This window comes from Bacillus rossius, chromosome 17, assembly GCF_032445375.1.
Source record: "Bacillus rossius redtenbacheri isolate Brsri chromosome 17, Brsri_v3, whole genome shotgun sequence".
In the NCBI taxonomy this organism is placed as follows: Eukaryota; Metazoa; Arthropoda; class Insecta; order Phasmatodea; family Bacillidae; genus Bacillus; species Bacillus rossius.
Genome location: NC_086344.1, coordinates 5901012 through 5921110, shown reverse-complemented (window position 1 = coordinate 5921110; position 20099 = coordinate 5901012). Strand labels below are relative to the sequence as shown.

The 20099-nt window shown below is 37.5% G+C and overlaps 1 protein-coding gene across 6 annotated transcripts in view; it reads left to right on the top strand.

The window, feature by feature from the left end:
• The window catches only part of LOC134540706 (la-related protein 4-like), a 234115-nt gene that overhangs the window by 184167 nt on the left and 29849 nt on the right, over window positions 1-20099 (top strand). For all 6 annotated transcript variants that reach the window (XM_063383591.1, XM_063383587.1, XM_063383589.1 and 3 more), the window contains 2 exons: window positions 7270-7573; window positions 12003-12174. In XM_063383591.1, the coding sequence (XP_063239661.1) occupies window positions 7270-7573; window positions 12003-12174 (476 nt within the window). The remainder of the gene's footprint in view (window positions 1-7269; window positions 7574-12002; window positions 12175-20099) is intronic.

Genomic DNA, 20099 nt, shown 5'->3' with positions numbered 1-20099 from the left:
CATTTATATCTGGGGATCGTAAATAATTAATTATTGGTATCAAGACATCAAGATGAAGGTAAACTTGAACACGTCACGGCAGCGAGAAAACTGGTGCGTATACCAATAAACTGGTATTAGAACTGGACAAAACTGGTACACGGGAGGTGGAGCTTATATTTTTTTCCGCTAAGCTCGCATCTATTGGCTGGCTGCTGATGGAACGTCATGAGTCTGGGCGGAGCGTTGAGTGAGTTACACTGCGCATGCGCAGCTCAGACAACACAGAGAGCCAGCCGGCGGCTACGCCGCGCCATAACAGCTGATTGAGTACTATGACCTTTCTCCGCGCACGGCGCGCTATTGACGGTAAATTTTCAATTTGTGGTCCTTTTTTTTTTTAAATTTTTTTACTGTGGTACAATGCGTATGTGTAATGTAGCCCGCATTTGTTATGAACGTTGCAGGATGCAACTGTATTTTAATTAACTTTAACGTATTTCTTACTTTTCCCTTTATTACACTTTCCCGCTTTTTGCACTTTTTTACTTTGTCCCCATGAAAAGTGCAAATAAGGGGTTTTGCTGTATGTAATGAAATTTAAGTAGTTAAACTTACCTAGGCCAATATAAATTTGAGTTCTTCAAAACACTAAACAAAAGTATTTAAATTAACATTTATTTTACATAGATATAGTAACAGTGTTATGATGCTGGTAAGAATAATCATTCACTGTCAAGTGTCTGCAATGCTGCTGACACTGCCTTTATCTTCATCTTGCCAGCACAGATCGTCTTCAGTGCTGTTCATGGCATTTGTAATGCAACACTTCTTAAAGCCGTGAACGATGTATTCTGATGTCATCCTTCGCCAGGCTGTAGAAATCCATGTTGCTAGCTGAAGAACTGATGGTTTCTTAATTTTCTTAGTTTGTGTCTGAGAATAGTCACCCGTAAGCATCCAATCACTATACTGTGGCAGGTGGTCCTTAAATGGCTTGTTTACGACGAGAACTTTTTAGCGAGCTTGTCATTCCAGCTGGTATAACAACCAAGTCTGTGTTAAAATTATTTATGATAGTTTTAATCTCAGGGGCCAGATGTCCCTGAAACGCATCAAGGACCAATATGCCCCTTTTCTTCAGAAGTTCACCCGGGTGCCGATTCCACACCACCATAACCATTCTTGCCTTAAATCACTTGTCATTCAGCCTTTTTCTTGAAAACGAATTATCACATCCGGCGGAAATGCTTCTTTGGAAAGAGTTTTCTAATTTTGACATTCTGCATGGTTACCTCCAGTTTAAATAATGCATGCTTGCTTGCACAGCTGTTTAGTGTGGTTTGTGGGTTGTAGAGAATCAAAAACCACGTGGCAGGAGATAACGTTGCAGTATAATTTGTAACTGTTTTTGGATGAAGTCCACAAATCTTGATTTATCGGGTAGATGCTTTAATACTGATTTAAAATGGAAAAACTTCCTATAGCATGCATGCAGTGTGCATGCTAATTGGTTTGTGTATGCATGCTCAAATGTGCTTAGGTTTATGTGTGAATGCATGGGTTAAATATATTTTTAAGTTTTTATTCAATGAAAATAAAATGTACGTATGTTTTGAAATATGTTTAAAAAAAAGGAAGATGAAGAAAATCAAAGATGTGAATATGTATGTGGATTGCTATGCTTCCATGTAAAAAAAAAAAATTCTGTGAAAGAACTATAAAACTACAATATCTACATGTATTTGTTATTATGTAGTGTATTATTTTCTAGGTTTTTAACTCCTTACTGAAATATTGCATGATGTAGCTTAGCAATTTCAGGAAATTAAAAATCTAAACTGTTAGTTTCAACTAAGTTCTAAAAACCAAAAGTATTTTATATTAACACGTTCACATATTTATTGTAATAGCAAAACATTTTGCTGCAAATTTTTCATGCTGCTTAAACTATTCCACTTTTACTTAGTATATTAACAGATGAGTGACTATGACAAATGATAAAGTTAAACTTCATTAATACAAACCTGAAAGGCATAGAACCATTTGGGAATTCTTTCTTCAGACTTTATTGGTCATTCTAAAAATATAAACTAAGCCTCTGAGATTATCAGTAGAGACTCCGAAAAATGGTGAAGTGCGAAATTCGCGAAATAACACAAATTTGATACTTTAAACGAATTTTGCAACTTTCCTTTGATTTTGACATAGTCACAAAATTCACGAATTTTCGCTCGAAGTTCACGCTTTTTCGCGCGAAATTCACATTTTTTCGCACAAACTAATGTCCTTACGTCGCAAGTTTTATTTATTTACGCCATTATAAATATAGGCGTGAAATAAACATAGACTGAAAGACTAGTGCCGTGATATTATCTTCGTTTTGACACGTTACTGAAATCCACGTATTTTTATTACTCTGTTTACAAGCAGTAAATATTGCCATCGCAAATTAAAACAAAATGTAACAAATGTCAACAATCAATATGTGCGCACTACCAACATAACAAAATTGACTCCACAGTTTTCGTGTTTTGAATAATGGTAGTTTCTGCCGCATGGCGCACTGGTGTCGATTTTTCTAACCTAATTTAATCGCATGGAGCTAAGATGGCAGTCATTTTTGCATGCACATTTCTATGAGTGTTTACAACTACCGTCCACATTTTGTAAGTTTTGTGATACAATTGAATTTGTGGCTAAGATGCCGAAAACTTTGACAATGTTTGATCGCGAAGAGAGATGAAATCAGATGATTTTATATTTTTGATCAGCGGGACAGAATTATAATGTGCAAGTTCTGCAACGTGCAGGTTGATTGGACACGCAAAGACACGTGCAAAAAGCATGTGGCAAATGACACACAAAACAAAACAAAAAAGACAATTATTTTGTCAAGCATTCTACTGTGTCTAAACAAATCTCGATAGGCGACAGCGTGAATAAAGCAAACAAGCTTGAAAGTGCAGAAAACAAGAATTTTTTTCTGATTTTGTTAATATGATGCTGTAAGTTAACATTCCTTTGGAAATAGCTGATAATCCAGCTATGAGGGAATGGTGTAACACCCATGTTGAAGGTTAGCCTTATTTATTTAGAAATGTTTTCCCCCTCTAATAAAAGTTCATAAGCATATGTAGGCCTACAATATTATCGATTAACTTATCTTTAGGCCCAACTTACCTTTACTTCAAATAAATATGCAAGTACCTCAGATTAACAAACACATAGATAGGATGGATTGCATTGTGAAATGGTGAGCACACCACAAGATATTTTTGACTGATTGATTGATGGTTTGACTCTGTAATCCAGCAGTACCTAATCTAGAAAAGGTTAGGTTAGGTTTGGCTAAGAATTGTTTTGAGTAAATTAGCCCATTAATATTTTCAGCGATAACCTGATAAATGCTACCTATTTATAAGTATATTGTAAGTTCTATATACATTTTAGGTGCAGGGGATTTGCCATCATCAGCCAACACTCTTAGAGAAACTTATGTCCTAAAAATTGGCCAGGCAAATAAGGAAGCAGTATGAGCCAGTTTTATTTACCATTTTCTGGGGTCCCTAATTATCAGTATAAAAAAAAAAAATTTGGTTAGATTTTTCATTCAATTGGGAATTGCAAAATATATGAAAGGTTTGTATTGCTGGAGAGGAAATATGTGTGATACATATTTGCAAATGATGTAGTTACCAGCTTTTTCTCACAGGTGTTTCTTTTTGGCTTCTTTTGCCAAGAGAACCTTTCTTTACCATTTTTAACTACTATTGACTTGTGTTTATAAATTTGTGTTTCAATTATCTGAAATGATATATTGACTTTACTGTGAGCAGGGTGTCTACAAAACCTGGAAAAATCAGGAAATATTGTAATCAGGGAAAAATCAGGGAATTTTTGTTTGGTAGGTTGTAGTTGTCAATATGTTTTTTTGTTTATTGATCATTTTGCATTGACGTGGCATCAAGTGTATATCCCCTCCCGTTTTTATTTTTGAATGGCAGATAACGAACAGTTCCCACGTCCATTTTCTTTTGTTTACCATTGGATTCGGAAGTGGCATCAAATCACGTGATACAAACTGGTTCAAGCTGGTTTGTTATCGTGCTGACGTGACGTGCTGCGGCATGTGCTTCCCGCGCTTTGATAAGACCAAGTTGTTTCAGCTTACTTAACATCAATGTTCTTGGGGCATACCACATCTCAGTGTTTACTGCAAGCATTTTTGGGAGCTCTCTCCTCTGTTGACATTCGAAATATTCTGCAGGTATCTATGGATGGCCCCAACGTAAACTGGGAATTTTTTTTAGCTTTGAAAATACATATCACAGACACTTTTAGTGAAGATTCACCATCATTGCTATAAATTGGTAGCTGTGAGCTTCATACGGTCCATTGTGCTTTCAAAACTGGATTTTCTTCTACACAATGGGACGTTGTTAGTTTTTAGAGGCACAGTTACTATTTGTTTAAGCATGTACCTGCAAGGAGGGCAGATTACATTATAATAACTGGATCAGAGCTTTTTCCCAAGAAATTTTGTGCAATCAGATGGTTAAAAAATACTGCAGTTGCTGAGCGTGCCATGAAAACGTTACCCCATCTAAAGAAATTTATTAGTGAAGTTTCTATTTTATCTGTCTCTTTCAATTTAGTGAAAAGTGCTCTTGAAGATAATCTTCTAGAAGTAAAATTGACATTCTTCCACTCTTTGGCATCAGAGCTGGAATTGTTTCTTACAATGTTCCAAAGTGAAGCACCCATGGCACCTTTTCTCTATGATTCACTGGTAGACAGTTTATTAGCTTTGGCAGGAAAGTTTGTGAAACCAGAGGTACTGAAGAGCTTTAGGTAGAAACACAATGTATCTCGATTGGATGTAGATAACCAGGAAAGTCTATTGACTGCTAACAATATCAAGTTGGGTTTTGCAGTACTCCATGCCATCAAGAAAGAGAAAGTACCAGAAAAGTCTGTCCTGTTACTGAAAAATGATGTTAGGACTTGTCTAAAGGTTATGGTAAAAAAACTTCAAGACTAAAGTCCCCTGAAGTACAAACTTACCATGGGAATTTCCTGCTTATGTCCGTCTGTGGCTTTAAATTAGGGTGTGAGGAAACAGTGTGTGAAGTACAGTTTAGAATGTTGTCTTCAAAACAGGTGGCTATCAGAACAAGTAGCTGATAACATTGAGCGATTATATGAGTTGGTATGTTCCACGCAAGATTCTGAAGCACTGTTCTCGTCTTTTTCTCGAGAAGACGGGCACCTTGATCACTTGTGGATGCTCATTCGTAAGGCACTTAGTAGCTGCCAAAACAGGCCTTCTAAAGTTTTTGAGGCTGATGTTGGGGAAATGCATCATTGGAAAGAGGATTTTCAGTGAATTCTAATCTGCTGACTGAAAACTTGCAGGAAGAAACACTGATTGTAGAAATACAAGTGTACGACTTTGTTCAACGTTCTGGAGGTGTAGAGCATGTTGATATCACCAAGTCAATGTTTCAGTATGTAAGAAATGCTAGTTGTAGGCATAAGGAAGCTCTGCAAACAAAACAAAAAGAAAAGGAAGCTACAGACAAGAAGAAGATAGAAAAAAGAAGAGTTGAAGAGGAGATCAAGGCATTGCAGTTGAAGAAGGCTCGAGTGTTGGATTTGGCTCATTCTGAAGCAAGTGCAATAGACGCAAAAGTTGAGTCACTGCGAAATTGATGGAAGCTTCCTTTTACTAATGTTTTTGCAAAAATAAATGTGTGAAATGTTTGTAGCAGCATGTTTTATTTGCCATCAATTGAGTCACTTTGACCACGCCTGAAGAAGGTAATTTTTTACTAATTTAAGTGAGTTGAAATACTTACTTGGAAACCCGTCAATGTACTTTTATGATGTTTTTTCAGTTTCGTGGAATGTCATAATTGTGTTAAAGAAAACGTGGAAAAATTAAGTTTTAGACCTGGAAAACCTGGAAAAATCAGGGAATTTCATTTACTAGATCTGGTAGACACCCTGTGTGAGTGGTCAAATGGCATTTGCATATCTTTATTGTATGGATGGGGTGAATCTGAATCCAGGCCACATTGTCAAAAAAAATTATACAAGACTTATTTTTTTATCAGATATTTCACAAAATATCAAAAACACACTTGTCACCAAAACTTACAATTAATAACTACACATTAAATTTTCAATGCCAGAAATCTCTTGTAAAAATTGAGTCCTCATTCTATATCTCATCATTTCTATAATCATTTTGCTCAAACTTACAACTTACTGCTGAATCATGCATACATGTAAAGTACTAAATATTAAAAAAAAACTAATCAAATATGTTCAGAAATGTTTAATGCACTACGGGATCAAAGGCTGAAAATCTTTTCAGCTGGGACATCACTTATATATCATTAGCATTTTATTTTAATAATATTGTTCTAAATAAAGAAGTCATTTGCACTTTGCATATAAAAATTTAATTATTTTCTGGAAAAGAGACTGCTTCAGAATAACTTTAAAAAAAAAAATTGTTTCGATTCATAGCATGCAGAAATAAAATTTCAATGGCATAAAATGCGGAAATTAACATTTTATACGAATTCTAGAAGGCAGCATAAATGTTTTGTACCACTTTTGGTCATATTTATTTACATTGTTTTGGGGTCCATATTAATGGTGTATTAAAACAAATGAAAGGTTAAGCTAATTAAATAAATAAATTAAGGTTAGAGAAATAGGTTATTTATGCGAAGGCTGAATTTTATTGCTTTCTTTCAAAAGTAAGTAAAAAAATTTCAAAAAAAATAGTTGACGAAATTTATTAGCTTCGTCTGAACGATCAGAAGTTTTAACATCCAAAGAGGTTTTTTTTTACTATCGTAAAATGAATCTTAGTTTTATTTATATTATAATGGTTTTTGTTCTTTTATACTATAAATGAACATGTTTTTGAGGGAGAGATGGGAACCGAAGATGCCTGTAGTTTGGTTTTTTATCCGTATTTAACTCAATATTAAATGGAAATGTTTGTATCAGCTATTCTTGACTGACTTCAGGCATTCCACTTAATACATATATGGTATTACTTAATAATGCCAATTGAAAAAAATTGAAAGACTTAAAATTATTGATGAAGTAACTGTTGGAAACTAAGATGGTGTGTGTTTATTGGTATCCCTCCTTTGTAGAGCCAGGTATCTAATGTATGGCTTGAATGCAGAGTGTCGCAGTGCCTGCCGTGGTGGCGGAATGTGCCACGGGCGGCACCTGAGTCGGGGCTGTGCTGTCGGCTTGCAGGACGGTTCCCGCCCCCAAGTCCATGGCCGACAAATCCACAAAGACTGACGACGTGCCGTTGGGCGGGGAGGAGGCGCCGGCCAGGCAGCGCCCGGCGGTGCAGGTGGCGCCGGCGCCGCCCCCGCCCCAGCCCGCCCCCGCCCGGCCCCCGCCCACCACCACCAACGCAGCGACCATGACGTGTGCCGTGGTGGTGACGGAGGCGGCCCCCCCTCGCCCTGCGGCCCCCCTCGCCGCCCCCGCCGCCCCCTCCGCCGCCCCCGCGGTCGTGGCGGAGAGCTGCCAGCCGGTCGTCGCGGCCCAGGTGCGTGTCCGATCACTAGAGACCGGGAAAATTCGCGGATTCATTCGGCGATAGGCTAGAATTCAAACACATATACCTCTTAGATAATTTTGCTATTGGCTTACTGTTCATCTGGACGAATCTCAACCAGTTATAATCCCTCAACCAAAGAAGGATCGAATCACAGACGAACCAGCCGAGACGACTCACAAGTCGGCAGCCAATGAACGTGCGTTATTAGCCCGAGTGTAAAGGGGTATGTGCAGTGAAGAGTTAAAATGGCTAAAAAGCATGTTTTCAGAGTAAATTTAGGCATAAAACAACCGGTACAGATTCTTGAAAGCACTTGAGGGACTTGCATTACACCTTTATCTTCATTCCTCGGCCATATAATGTTACGGTCACTGCTCAAATTTCACAGTTATCGTGTGACGATGAGAAGACTGCGCGCCAGTCCAGAGGAGACACCGCGCTGGAAGCACCAGGGAGTGTCGTGCTTATCATCCCGCCTCACTGACACACATACACCCCTGACGAGGCGAGCCCGTTAAGTTTCACCGAGAATCCTTGAGAACGCCTTAGTAATGCAAGTAATGGATAAGTGCGAGAATTTCAATGTTCTCTTGTTTCCGACTTGTAGAAAACAACGCTTTGTACTTGAACAGTACAATTGGAAAATTTTGGGCCGCACAATGTAGATTATATAAATAAAAAATATAATTTTGAATTTGCCTGACAAGTGATATGTCCGGCTGGCATTCGACTGGAGGAAGGGTCACTGGGGGAAAGGGGAAAAAAACTAGCCAGTTTTCGGTTAACCTGCGCTCTTCTGCCGATGCAAATGACCGTGAACTAGCCATGTATGTGAAGGCTATCTTTACTTGTCTATCGTGGCAGGTTTCCGTGATGCCAACGATATTGTTTTCTCGTGCTATTTGTTTCCCACCCTTTTAATGTTTCGAGCTACGGCTCTGCAAGATGCACTTGTTTTGCTGCAGACATCTTTGATTTATGGAAACAAAACATGTTACATTGAAAGTATGTTTAATTAAAAAGAGTATACAAAAGCACACATTTAAAATTAGTCATGCAACAAAAACATATTTCATTAAACTTAAAATAGAAAAACCAACAACGTGAGTCTCAACTAATGAAGAGTTCCCGTAAGTATTGTCATAGTATACACTAACCATGAAAGAATGCAGGCTATCAAATGTAGTTTACTCGGCATGAGACACAGCGTATGCGTTGCATGCAGTCAGCGAGATATATTCAACTATGTGTGCGCACTATATGAGCCTCAACGTAACCAAACATGATCCCAACTAGCACCACAAAGCCAGGTGAATAGTTGCAACTCGATGCTATAACTAACACTCTTATTTTCTTTGTAAATCGGCTAGCTGTGCTGTATTTATCGGCAACATAACCTAAAAGTATTTTAAATTTTTTTCATCTGTTTCTGGAAATATTTACCATAAATGTTTCAAGTCATTGTTTTTAAGAAATGTCTGTTTTCTTAATTTTTTAAACTTACATTTTATATAGAATTTCTCAACCGCATAATTTTACTCATCGAACAACTTTATATTTCTGTTAATTAAATAAATAAGCGCTAATATCCTAATGAATAATGGATTTCAACTTCAAAATAGATTATTTTTATGGGGAAGCAAAAAGTACACCTTAACAGAGAAAATGGAAGGACCAAAACGTTTGACCGTATAATGGAAAATCATATTGTACGATTATATCTTAAACTAATTTTACTATAATTGTAAATTAGTGGCAGAAACTTGAAAACAGATTACTGTAACATGGTACTTCGTCATGTGATCTTTGTCAATGTCATGTTTACTACCTAAACAAAGCACTCTAAAAACAGCAAGACCAAAAACATGATGCATTTTTTATATGAGAAATCCCTCATGCCCAATTTTTGCGCTCTAAAATAACAGTGCGATGACTATACAATAAAGCACTGTAATTAAACTATCTTGTTAGGGCACGTAAAGCACCATGGACTGTGTTGTGATGCTGCATCTACCGCCTGTCAGGCGGCGCCGTCGGTGGGTGACTGCTCGGTCGTCTGCAAAAAAATTGGTTGTCTGTAGAGTCGGTTTACGGACGATAGTTTGACGTGACGTCATAACAAAACATTGATGAAATGTTTGCATACTTTTATCAATAAAATTGAATCATTTTTATTGAATTATCACTATTTTGTATGGATACAAAGAAGGAGTGAAATTAAATCTACAATTAAATTGATAAATTTACTTTTATTTGCACTCATTAATTCAAATATGTTTATTACTTTAACGAAGAGATTATTTTAACTATAACTTTTATACATGTTGTTTGCTATTTAACTTCTTACAATTTGTGTTACTCTGTTAAGGATAGGAAAAGTAGGAAACGAATGGGAGTGTTTCAAGTTTAATGTGTCTGTAAAGTCAAATCGATGGTTGTTCCAATCAAATGGAAGAGAGATAGATGTGGCGCAAGCGTACAATGAGCGTAACAGGTCAGTGTGCGTAACGGGATACTTTTCGTGCGTGCAGCCGGCGTTCGATTTATTAGATACCACGTCAAAAAGGGGGAATCTAAAAATAAACCACAGTGAACAAGAGAGGGGTGCGTGTCCATGCAGCAGTGTATTTTGTTCTCCCTCGCTCTCATTGTAAATGTCTGTGAACTGGCACTACGCAATCATGTGACTGTCTCAACGGGTTTTGTGATGCCAGCTGGGTCCAAACATTGTTCTTGGTGCGAGTTTTCCCATGCCTTATACTGCAGCATTCCATGACAAAACTGCTGTAAAAGGTTTCCTTGTTTTTATTGAAGGAACTTGCAGACAATTTGACAAGTAGTAGTACTACTGACTTTTTTCTTTTAGGGGGGAAGGGTAAGAAAATATGCAATAGATGGGAAGGTAAACATAGGTATACAAAATATTATTCTTTTCATTGGTCTTTTTTGTTATATAGTTTGGGGGGGGGGGGGGGGTTAATAAAGAATGGAGAGGTGATATGAACAGAGTGGGTCAACTTCCGTGCAGTGTTTCTTACGCGACAATAGGCTGAGACACAGAACAGACTTCGTTGTATCCTCCTAGAGACAGGTGTATAGTGCGACTCTTACGGCGAAAATGTTGAATTTTTGTGACCCGAATTATAGGTGTGACTCATATGCAGGGGCAACCCTTCTGCAGGTGAATACAGTAGTTGGAAAATCAAGGGTCTTTACGTTGCTTGAGCCATTTTTGACCACTGCTGTCCCAATAAGTTGAAAAATTTACGTGCTCTGCATCCAAAACTGCATCACTTGTGCCAGTTAGTCTGTTATTATGTACTGGGGCCTGAATGGTGTGGCCACCATGACTTATTAGACTGGACAACATTTTGGAGCGTCTGATTTTATTTTCAAGTGCTACTTGCTGCTTTGCTCATACTGGCAAAAGTGCAGTAGAAAAGCTCGTGTAAATACTGATAAATTGTACTGTGGTTTTTACAGTTGAACTGATTGTACATTTCAAAACACTTATAAATTTTGGATCTTCCATGATATACAGCACTCCTATCTAATTGGTTCTAGTGTAAAATTAAATAGTATATAGTTTAAATACTTGCTCCGATTTCATGCTATAATTGTTGATTACCCTCTTTTATCGCATAATCGTCGCACCTGTATTTTAGGGCGTCAAAAATTGGATTAAAAAAACCTCTCGCGTAAACATTGTATGATGTTTTTGGTCTCGCTATTAGATTCCGAGCGCTTTGTGTGGGTATTTTTTCCGTATAAAACAATGTATTTTAAAATATAAATCTAATATTTATTCGAACATTACCTCTTACTTATTTAATTAACAGAAATACGAAGTTGTCTGATGCGTGAATTTTCTTTTAAAGACTTTTTAAACGTTATAACGTTCATCTTTTCATCTGCGTCCCGCAGTGTGCCGCTTACAAAATGTAGACAGCGCTCATTGCAATCATTACTGTTTGGTTATGTTGCTTCCCGTATAGAGCGCGCACACGTAGCCGAATATCGATATCTCGCCGAGTGCATGCAACGCGCGCTTTCTGTCGAGTGCCGAGTTAACTACATATGATGGCCCGCACTCTTTTTCTTGGTGTGTATACTGCGATAGTTATGCCTTCGTTCAGCTTGCATTTTATTTTTCTATTTGAAGTTGAAAGGTTTTTGTTGCATGACTTATTAATTTAAATTGTTTGGCGTGCTCTTTTATACTTCACGTTTTAAATAAACGTAATTACCATGAATGGGTTTTGTTTTTATGAATAACTTTATCTAACAAAAAATAAATTTTCCGCATAATAGTCGCACCCCTACTTTTCAAACTTGATTTTAGAATGAAATGTGCGATGATTATGCGAGAAAACACGGTAGTTTTGTGAGGAGTGGTTGTTGTTGGTGGGTGTGGCAGGAGGCGCTGAGCTGCACCACGCGCCTCAGCTACGCCCAGGTGGCTCAGCACCACAAGGAGAAGGTGGAGCGCATGCTGAAGGAGAAGCAGACCGCCGAGCTGCACGAGAAGGAGAAGGAGCGCAAGAAGGAGGCCAGCATCATCAGGATAGCAGCTCAGCACAGCGACAGAGGTTGGTTGTGTCGTCGCTCTGCCTTAGGTTCAAGGGTCATGGGTGTGAATGTTTCCCCCTAATTTATGTAATAATTTCTCTCTCTTTCCCCCCCCCCCCCTCCCCCCCACCCCACCCACCTCTCGTTCGACCGAGTGCGTGAGCCAGTGGCTCGTACCTGCGGTTCCTCTCGCACTGAGCAGGAATACTGGGGCAACGACCAGTTTCTCAGTAGGGTAAAACTAACCTGTCTCACGACGGGGGGGTGAGGGTATTTATTACCGTGTTTTATCACATAATTGTCGCACATTTTATACCAAAATCAATTTTTAAAGTAGGAGTGCAACGATTGTGAAAAATTCATTTTTCGTTACGTAAAGTTATTCGTATAGTCAAAACCTAGTCAAGGAAAGTGGGTTCATTTAAAAAGTAGATTATACGAAAGCACGCCAAACAATTAAAAAATTAATAAGTCATGCAACAAAAACATTTTGTTCAACTTTAAACAGAAAAACCAAAACTGTTACGCGAACGTGAGTCTGAGCACATAACTATCGTAGTGCACACCACGAGAAAGCTTGGGCTATCAGATGTAAACTCAGCACGAGACAGAGTGTGCGCGTTGCATGCTATCGATGAGCCATCTGTATCGATATTCAACTACGTGCGCGCGCTCTATACAGGAATCAACATAACTAAACATGAATTATACCAATTAGCACTGGCTATATTTTTATAAGCTGTACACCACGGTGACGCAGGCGAACAGATGAAGGTTATAACGTTTAAAAAGTCTTTAAAAGAAAATTTACACATCAGACAACTTCATATTTCTGTTAATTTAATGAGTAAGTGGTAATGTCCAAATAAATATTAGATTTATACTTTTAAATACATCTTTTATAGGGGGAAAATACCTACACAAAGCGCTCAGAATCTAATTGCGGGACCAAAAACATAATGCAATGTTTATGCAAGAGGTTTTTTTGTACAAATTTTGATGCCCTAAAATATCGGTGTGACGATTATGCGATAAAACAGGGTACTCCCGTAAGTTGGAGTGACATCAGACGCAGGTGGGTCTCTACCGCCGCGACCTGCCTATCCCTGCAGCATGGCCACACGCCACCACGTGGAGCCCACTCAAGCTGTCTCCAGCGATCACCTACTGCACAAATGGCCCCGGAGTGGGAATAGTTAGATGCACCACCCCCAAGAAACAACCACTCATATACTACTGCGCAAGAGCGTGAGGGCGTGAATGCTCTGTGAGAGTGCACAAGATGGCAAGAGTGCAAGTGTGAGAGTGCTATTTTGCGTGTGTTCAAAGGTTTATAAAGTGTGCAAAAGTTGTGCCATGCAGTCTCCTCTGCAGATTCCCCCACCACATACCTAGCAATTTCCCTTCATGCCATGGGAATTTTCGTAATGCACAAAAAATGTTACACCTTCAGCAAAGAAGTTTCACTTAAAAAAAGGGAATTTTTTATGCAGTTTTTGCAAAATAGTGACACTAAGTCAGTGGCAGCCAGGTAATCTGTATTTTAGTTCAGCAATATTTCTAAAGGAAAAGGAAAGGTCACATTATAAATACAATATAAATAAATGGAATCTGTTAAAATATTTATTTTATTAAAAAAAAAATTATTCATCTAACGTAACATGACCAACCAATTATTATTGGTCTTATTTCCCAGAACCTTTTGTTCTACGTATCGATCCTCAAAATTTTCACAATCCTCAAAATAGTGAAATCCAATCTTATTTCATAAAAAAAAAGTGTGTGTAAGTGAAACTTCTTGCTCATTAGGTCTAGACAGATTATTAGTATTGTTAAGATTTATATTGTGGAGAGAACTGGGTTCGTAAGGGATAGCCCATTGAGTTTTATTACAGATTTATTAATTACAGTAAAACCCTGTTAAGAAGTTTTCAAGGGCCTGAATGCTTAAAACTTCTTAACAGGGAAAACTTCTTAAAAGGGAAAAGTAATTTCCAACGTAAAAATCGATTTTACTCAAATGACATGTGCCACTTAATATCATTGGCATGCTGGAATAACGGAATAACTAATGACATATGTTTTATCAGTAAAATGAATTATTAAAACTGTATTTAATTTAATAAGCACATTAAAATTAGTATTATCAAAACACTAGCAAAAAAAGCAATAACTAACATTTTTGTTTTAAAAAATATATGCAAATAATTCAAAGAAAGTAATATCTGGCGGTATATGGTTTACTTTGTTTTCGTCACGTGACTTGAATTGAAAAATTGGTGTACTGATGGAACAGCCTCTAGTCCCTAGTCCCTGAGAATGCAAGCAGGTGATTGGTCGTGCGGCGTGCGGCACAGGTTTCGAAGATAGTTGGCGTTTCTCATTCGTCAGTTAAGCCACGAATGGGGAAAATGTTCTGCAGGTGGAACAGCTGCTCAGTCCAAACAAACGCAGCTATATGATTCGTCGAAATACACACAAGTAACAGCGTGTGGCGTGCGGCGCAGGTTTCATTGTGCGCGTTTCTCATTCGTCACTCGAAACGGCGCACAGATACAACAGCGTGTGGCGTGCGGCGCAGGTTTTTCGACGGTCTTGTTCTGTTCAAATTAACTACCGTATTGGCTCGAATATAAGGCGACCTGCAGTTTCAGGAGGCCAAACAAATGTAAAAATAATTTTGGTAGAAATTAACGTGAACATTCATTAGACATATGTTTTGTGTTGATAGATCCTTTTTGCATTTATGTATACCGCATTTAACTTTCCATTTCACTTAAGCTACGTATTACCACAGAATAAATAAATTTATTCTGTGGTATTACTATTTATTAGTGTGTTAAACGTAACAAAGTAAACAAAGAATGCAGGTTGCCGGAACAAAACATATGGCTAGCTGCCATGGTGAAGCATACGGCCATGAATAACTTCGGTGACGTGACCGCGAATATTTGACCATATTACTCTCTGACAGAGAGTTACTGTGCTGTGAATTTTAAAGAATAATCTATGATAATTATGTTTGGAATGTTTTTACATAAATGAAGCGTGGATTACTGTGAAATTATTAAAATAGCTTTTGAAGCAATGTACCAAATTCCTGTAAATATGGCGTCTTCGTGCGTGTTCGGCAATGTTCGTTTTACAACAAAGAAATATTGTGGAAAGACAGTTGGCAGCCGTGAATTTCCAAACATTACATCCGAAATGTTCTTAACATTTTCTGTTTATAAACGTAAACAATCGTTCTGAAAATGGCTGTGATATTTTAGCAGTGGCGTCTCGTCAGGGCAAGCAAGGCAAGCAGTGCTTGCCCAGGCAGTTTCCAGACATTGTATTTTTTAAATAAATATTTTATTCAGAATAGTATTTTACTTTGGCTCGTGCAGTTAGGTGTATGTATTTTTTACACTATCTTCTTGGGACCCAATACTGTGCGCTGTGCGCTATAAAAAAAGAACTCGTTGACACAAAAACATGCTGTTTTAGAAGTGTTGCTAGGTTTAGAAGCGCTGGTAGGATCGCTTTCAGCAGGAAGGCTGCCGCAGTAGTTTCCTTTCGGAAGGGGGGTGGCATGGTACAAAGGTTCAGGGAGGGGATTGGCTGGAAAAATACGCGGTAGAAGCTACGAAGGTAACGCTTTCTTGCCGAACTGGAGCGAACATGGCCGAAGCAGACGGTGGAATTTTTCCGCCGACTGCTTCAGCTATGTCCGGTACAGTTCGGCACGGCAGGTGGCGATGTCGCGTTTCAGTCGGCGGTCATCTCTCGGGGCGCGCGCATCTCTCCCGCGGGCTGTTGGCTGGCAGTGCGTGGGGGATTTGTGGGCGTACGATGATACTACACTCCCACTTAGTATATAAGTAATGTAGAGTAGGTATTTTACTATCAGAATAATGTAAGTCAATCATTATTTTTCAAAAATAATGTATTTAAAAAAATGTTAATTTTTCTACCTGTGGAATAGTCAATGTTCAGTTAAGAAAACTACTTAAATAGCACCATTTTGTACCTTGAAATCCATATTTTCCCGGCGAAGGGCCCTCAGACGACACCCCCCCCCCCCCCCAACCTCATCATGTTTTGGTGTGAACGGAGTTATTGCTTCTCCTCATGTAAACCTCACGCCTCGCCACTGTGTTTTAGTACAAATATTTCCGTTAAAAATCTGAAATTAAATTACCGTAAATGTTAACACACGATTGTACACCAAGTACAAATATGAATTGTGTAATAAAAGGTTGCCATTTTGAGATGCTTATAAACGTTCACAATTTTTACTCAAGAACAAATATTTTAATTTTTAACTTTAAACAATTGTGAATTACTGCATTATTGGGGGGATTTATCGTTTTCCCTGTGTCAGGTAATGATGTTTTAGTTAATATTATAACGGTTCGTTACATACAAAATAAAAAGATGTTCCGCCAATTTTAGTTTTTGTTTTATTTTTTCGCAATAGAATGCACAGACGAATCCATACACTTCCAAAAGAGGTTACTCATTCATTCCACATACATCTGCCCGTCGAAAAATGCCCGCAGTTCGCGTGATGAGAATTAACGGAAAAAAACTAACGTCCTTCAGTAATATTTTACTGCAAGTACACGAAATTAATGCGGCCTTAAACATGACCGCACCCAGCGAAAACTAATTTTGCCACGAGCCAAAACGCCGATGTCGGTGATCACAATTTCTAATTAATGTCCGAACGAAATATAAAAAAAACAAAAACTTAGGTTAACTTAATACTCTGCATGGCTCTGACCACCAACGTTAAATTATCTCTTCAATAACTTCTACATAATTTGCGAGAAGCCACCGAACGCGACCTACTTGTGCAGTGTTCGACGGACGACTGATGGAAGTCTTGCCACCGTCTCCTCCACGCAGGGAGGATAAGTCACATGACCCCACCGACCAATCACACACACGCTTCATTCACACTTACAGATACAAGCCAATCAGAGTACAAATTACAATACATGAAAAAACCCTGTACGGTACACACATAACTCGGGGCTTCCCTTGATCTGTCTCTTTTCAATTTCACATCAAAATCGGGAACTCCCATTCTCGTTCTCTCTCCCACACCGTGAGACAACAGTTATCACTCAGTTCCCACGCAGTGGGGGAATTCCCGTCTTTATCTATCTCTGAGGGGAATTGCTGTTTCTTTCTCACTCCCACTTACAGGCCTCTCATGCCTCTCTTTCTAACCATCACACCAGACACAGTCCCTTGTTCTAGAATTATGCAACACGTTAATGAAAATTAAGACCAGCAATCATAATACAAATATCTTTACAAAATTCAACTCATTTAGAAAGACTTGAGAAAGTAGGCCAAAACAGGCAAAAATCTAGTACAACGGCTCATTTGTGAATAATTACATAATAAATAGGAATGATTAAAAATGTCTAATAAAATACAAAATACCTTCTTAAAAAACATAGCAAGTGAAAAATATCAACCCTCAAATATATAAAAACAGCAAAATATCATTAGAAAGACTTTTTAAGAAATATTTACATGCATAAAAAATAGTTAAAAAGAAAAATATTGAGCTAGGAGGGCAGGGATCTTGCAACGTTAAAATATAAAAAATTGTGAACATTTTGTTTAACAATGTTTCTACAGTAGCTTTCAGTTTGGAACTAATGTTAGCGGTGCTGACGTCTTGGGTGCGAAAATAAGGTGTCTTCCAATTTTTGCATCTCTCGTTTATGTAAAAATGGCCGCCTTATATTCGGACCAATACGGTATTAAACGTTTGGAAATATGTAAATTTTTAAAATTACCTTAAAAATTGTTGAAAAGCTTAAAGATACACAATATGCACCACACCTTACCTCTATTCATAAAATATTTGAGGTTATGAACAAAGGCAGGCGGATGCTGAAAGCTCGTGGACCAAGGCTCATGAAGTGTTTTGATGTGCGTAGGGGTTAGTTAGAGTATCAACAGGGCTGACTGGTCATGCACACTCACAATAAACTATAAGAGTATTATTCAATGATTAAATAAAAAGGACAATTTCAGATAAATAATTTATTTTTTTTATGTAAATTATTTTTTAAATCTCAACACCCTGACCATATTATATTATCACTAGTATTTTAAATTATTTCTTACATGATACTGATTTTACTATGTTTAAGTTTTATCTTATCTGGGGCCCCTTACAAAAACGAATAAATTTTTTTGTTTACTATTAAAACAAATTAATAATTACATGATGAATTCCTTACAAAACAAAAATTTGTTTTGTTTATCAAAATATCTTTAGTCCATGTTACATTGTTTCGTTGCTTGTAAATTACATATTTTAAATAAGACTTTACATTGGTTCAAAAAAAAAATTCTTTAAGATAGAAGAGAAGACAAAGTTTGACGAGAAGTCCGATGAGGTTAAGTCCACGAAATTTTTCACATTATGTAGAGTTGATAAAAAAGGTTAGTAGTTCATGCCAAAATAATGAAATAGTCGTCGGCTTTCCTGAATTAGGTGCGGTCACATCATTTTGCTTCCGGGCTGCCGGGGACAGGCCCCCAACACCACAGCACAAGTTGGTTCAAGTGTACCGCATGACCGGTATCGTGGATTACCGCGTGGCCGGTATCGTGGAACCGCTAATTAACATAAAATAACAAAGAATATTAACACGCCCGGTGTTACAAATATTACCCTACGTTATTGAGACATAAAACAACAAAACTTACCACTTAGTGCGGTTGTAGATGCTTAATGCATCTTGAAAACTTTAAATCACACAAGAACGAATTTTTGAGTTACTACATCATGGCGTTAAAAGTGCTGGAAAAGACCGTTTGTGGTCAGTAAGTGCAAGACGAAGAAGGACATTGAACATGGCACTCGTAGAGAGTACTTTTTAGAAAATCAAAAGATCGATAATACATTAATTCTATTACAAAAAGATTGACTTATAATTTGATAAATATACCTTCACATATTTACCATAATAATTAAATTGTAAACACATTATTCATAATAGATTCAAAAAAAATACATTGACACAATAAAAAAAACTTGATGTTCAAACATTTAAATTACACATAATTATAATTATTACAACTTCGTTCAAAATTAACCTTTAAATCTTTAAATGACATATTACCATTAACAAATACCAAAATAAAACACTGAAAACGTGTGGAAACCAGTTCGCCCAAAAAAAAAAGAAAAAAAAAATTATAAATAAACAAGTTGAGCAAGTGCCACCAACATTACAACGGCACATACTCCCCCCCTCAAAGCAGACGCTACCGGGAGACAACAACAAACTACACCATATATCCCACAAAAAAAATTAAAACTAAATCCTTGACCACAAAAAAAAAAACAAACCCATTACATACATATCATAATAAAAAAATTACAAACTATTCCACATTGGAGGATGAAGCTACGGGTATTAAGATGGTTCCCGAAGGGATAGGAGGTGAGGGATTAGAAGGGGTGGTCGAGATGGACCTAAACTTGAACCATAGAGTTATACATAGGATAAAAATGCAAAGAAAAACGAAGACTGACAAAATCAAAGCAATGACATTAAAATGAGAATTAGTTTCGACATACTGGTGAGGACGTAAAAGCTTAACAATGTCGTGGAATGGAGCACCACTAGGCTGAGAAATCAAAAGTTTGTTAATATCTTCCACAATTGAAGAATTGAAGGATACATTTGGTAACTTGGAAAATGTCAGCTGACTTAAATTGACATTAAATTTAGGTACATGTACAATAGGTAGAGACATATTAAAAGTGATAGAGGAACTGACTGAACCAAAGGTTTTAAAGAAAGGACTAACAATGTCACAATGAGATGCATTTCTGATGTAACCACTACCAGTTATTGAAATAGTGAAAGGTACAAAAGTCTCCTTAGTAGATTTACATAAAAAGGTTACATCAATGGAAAAA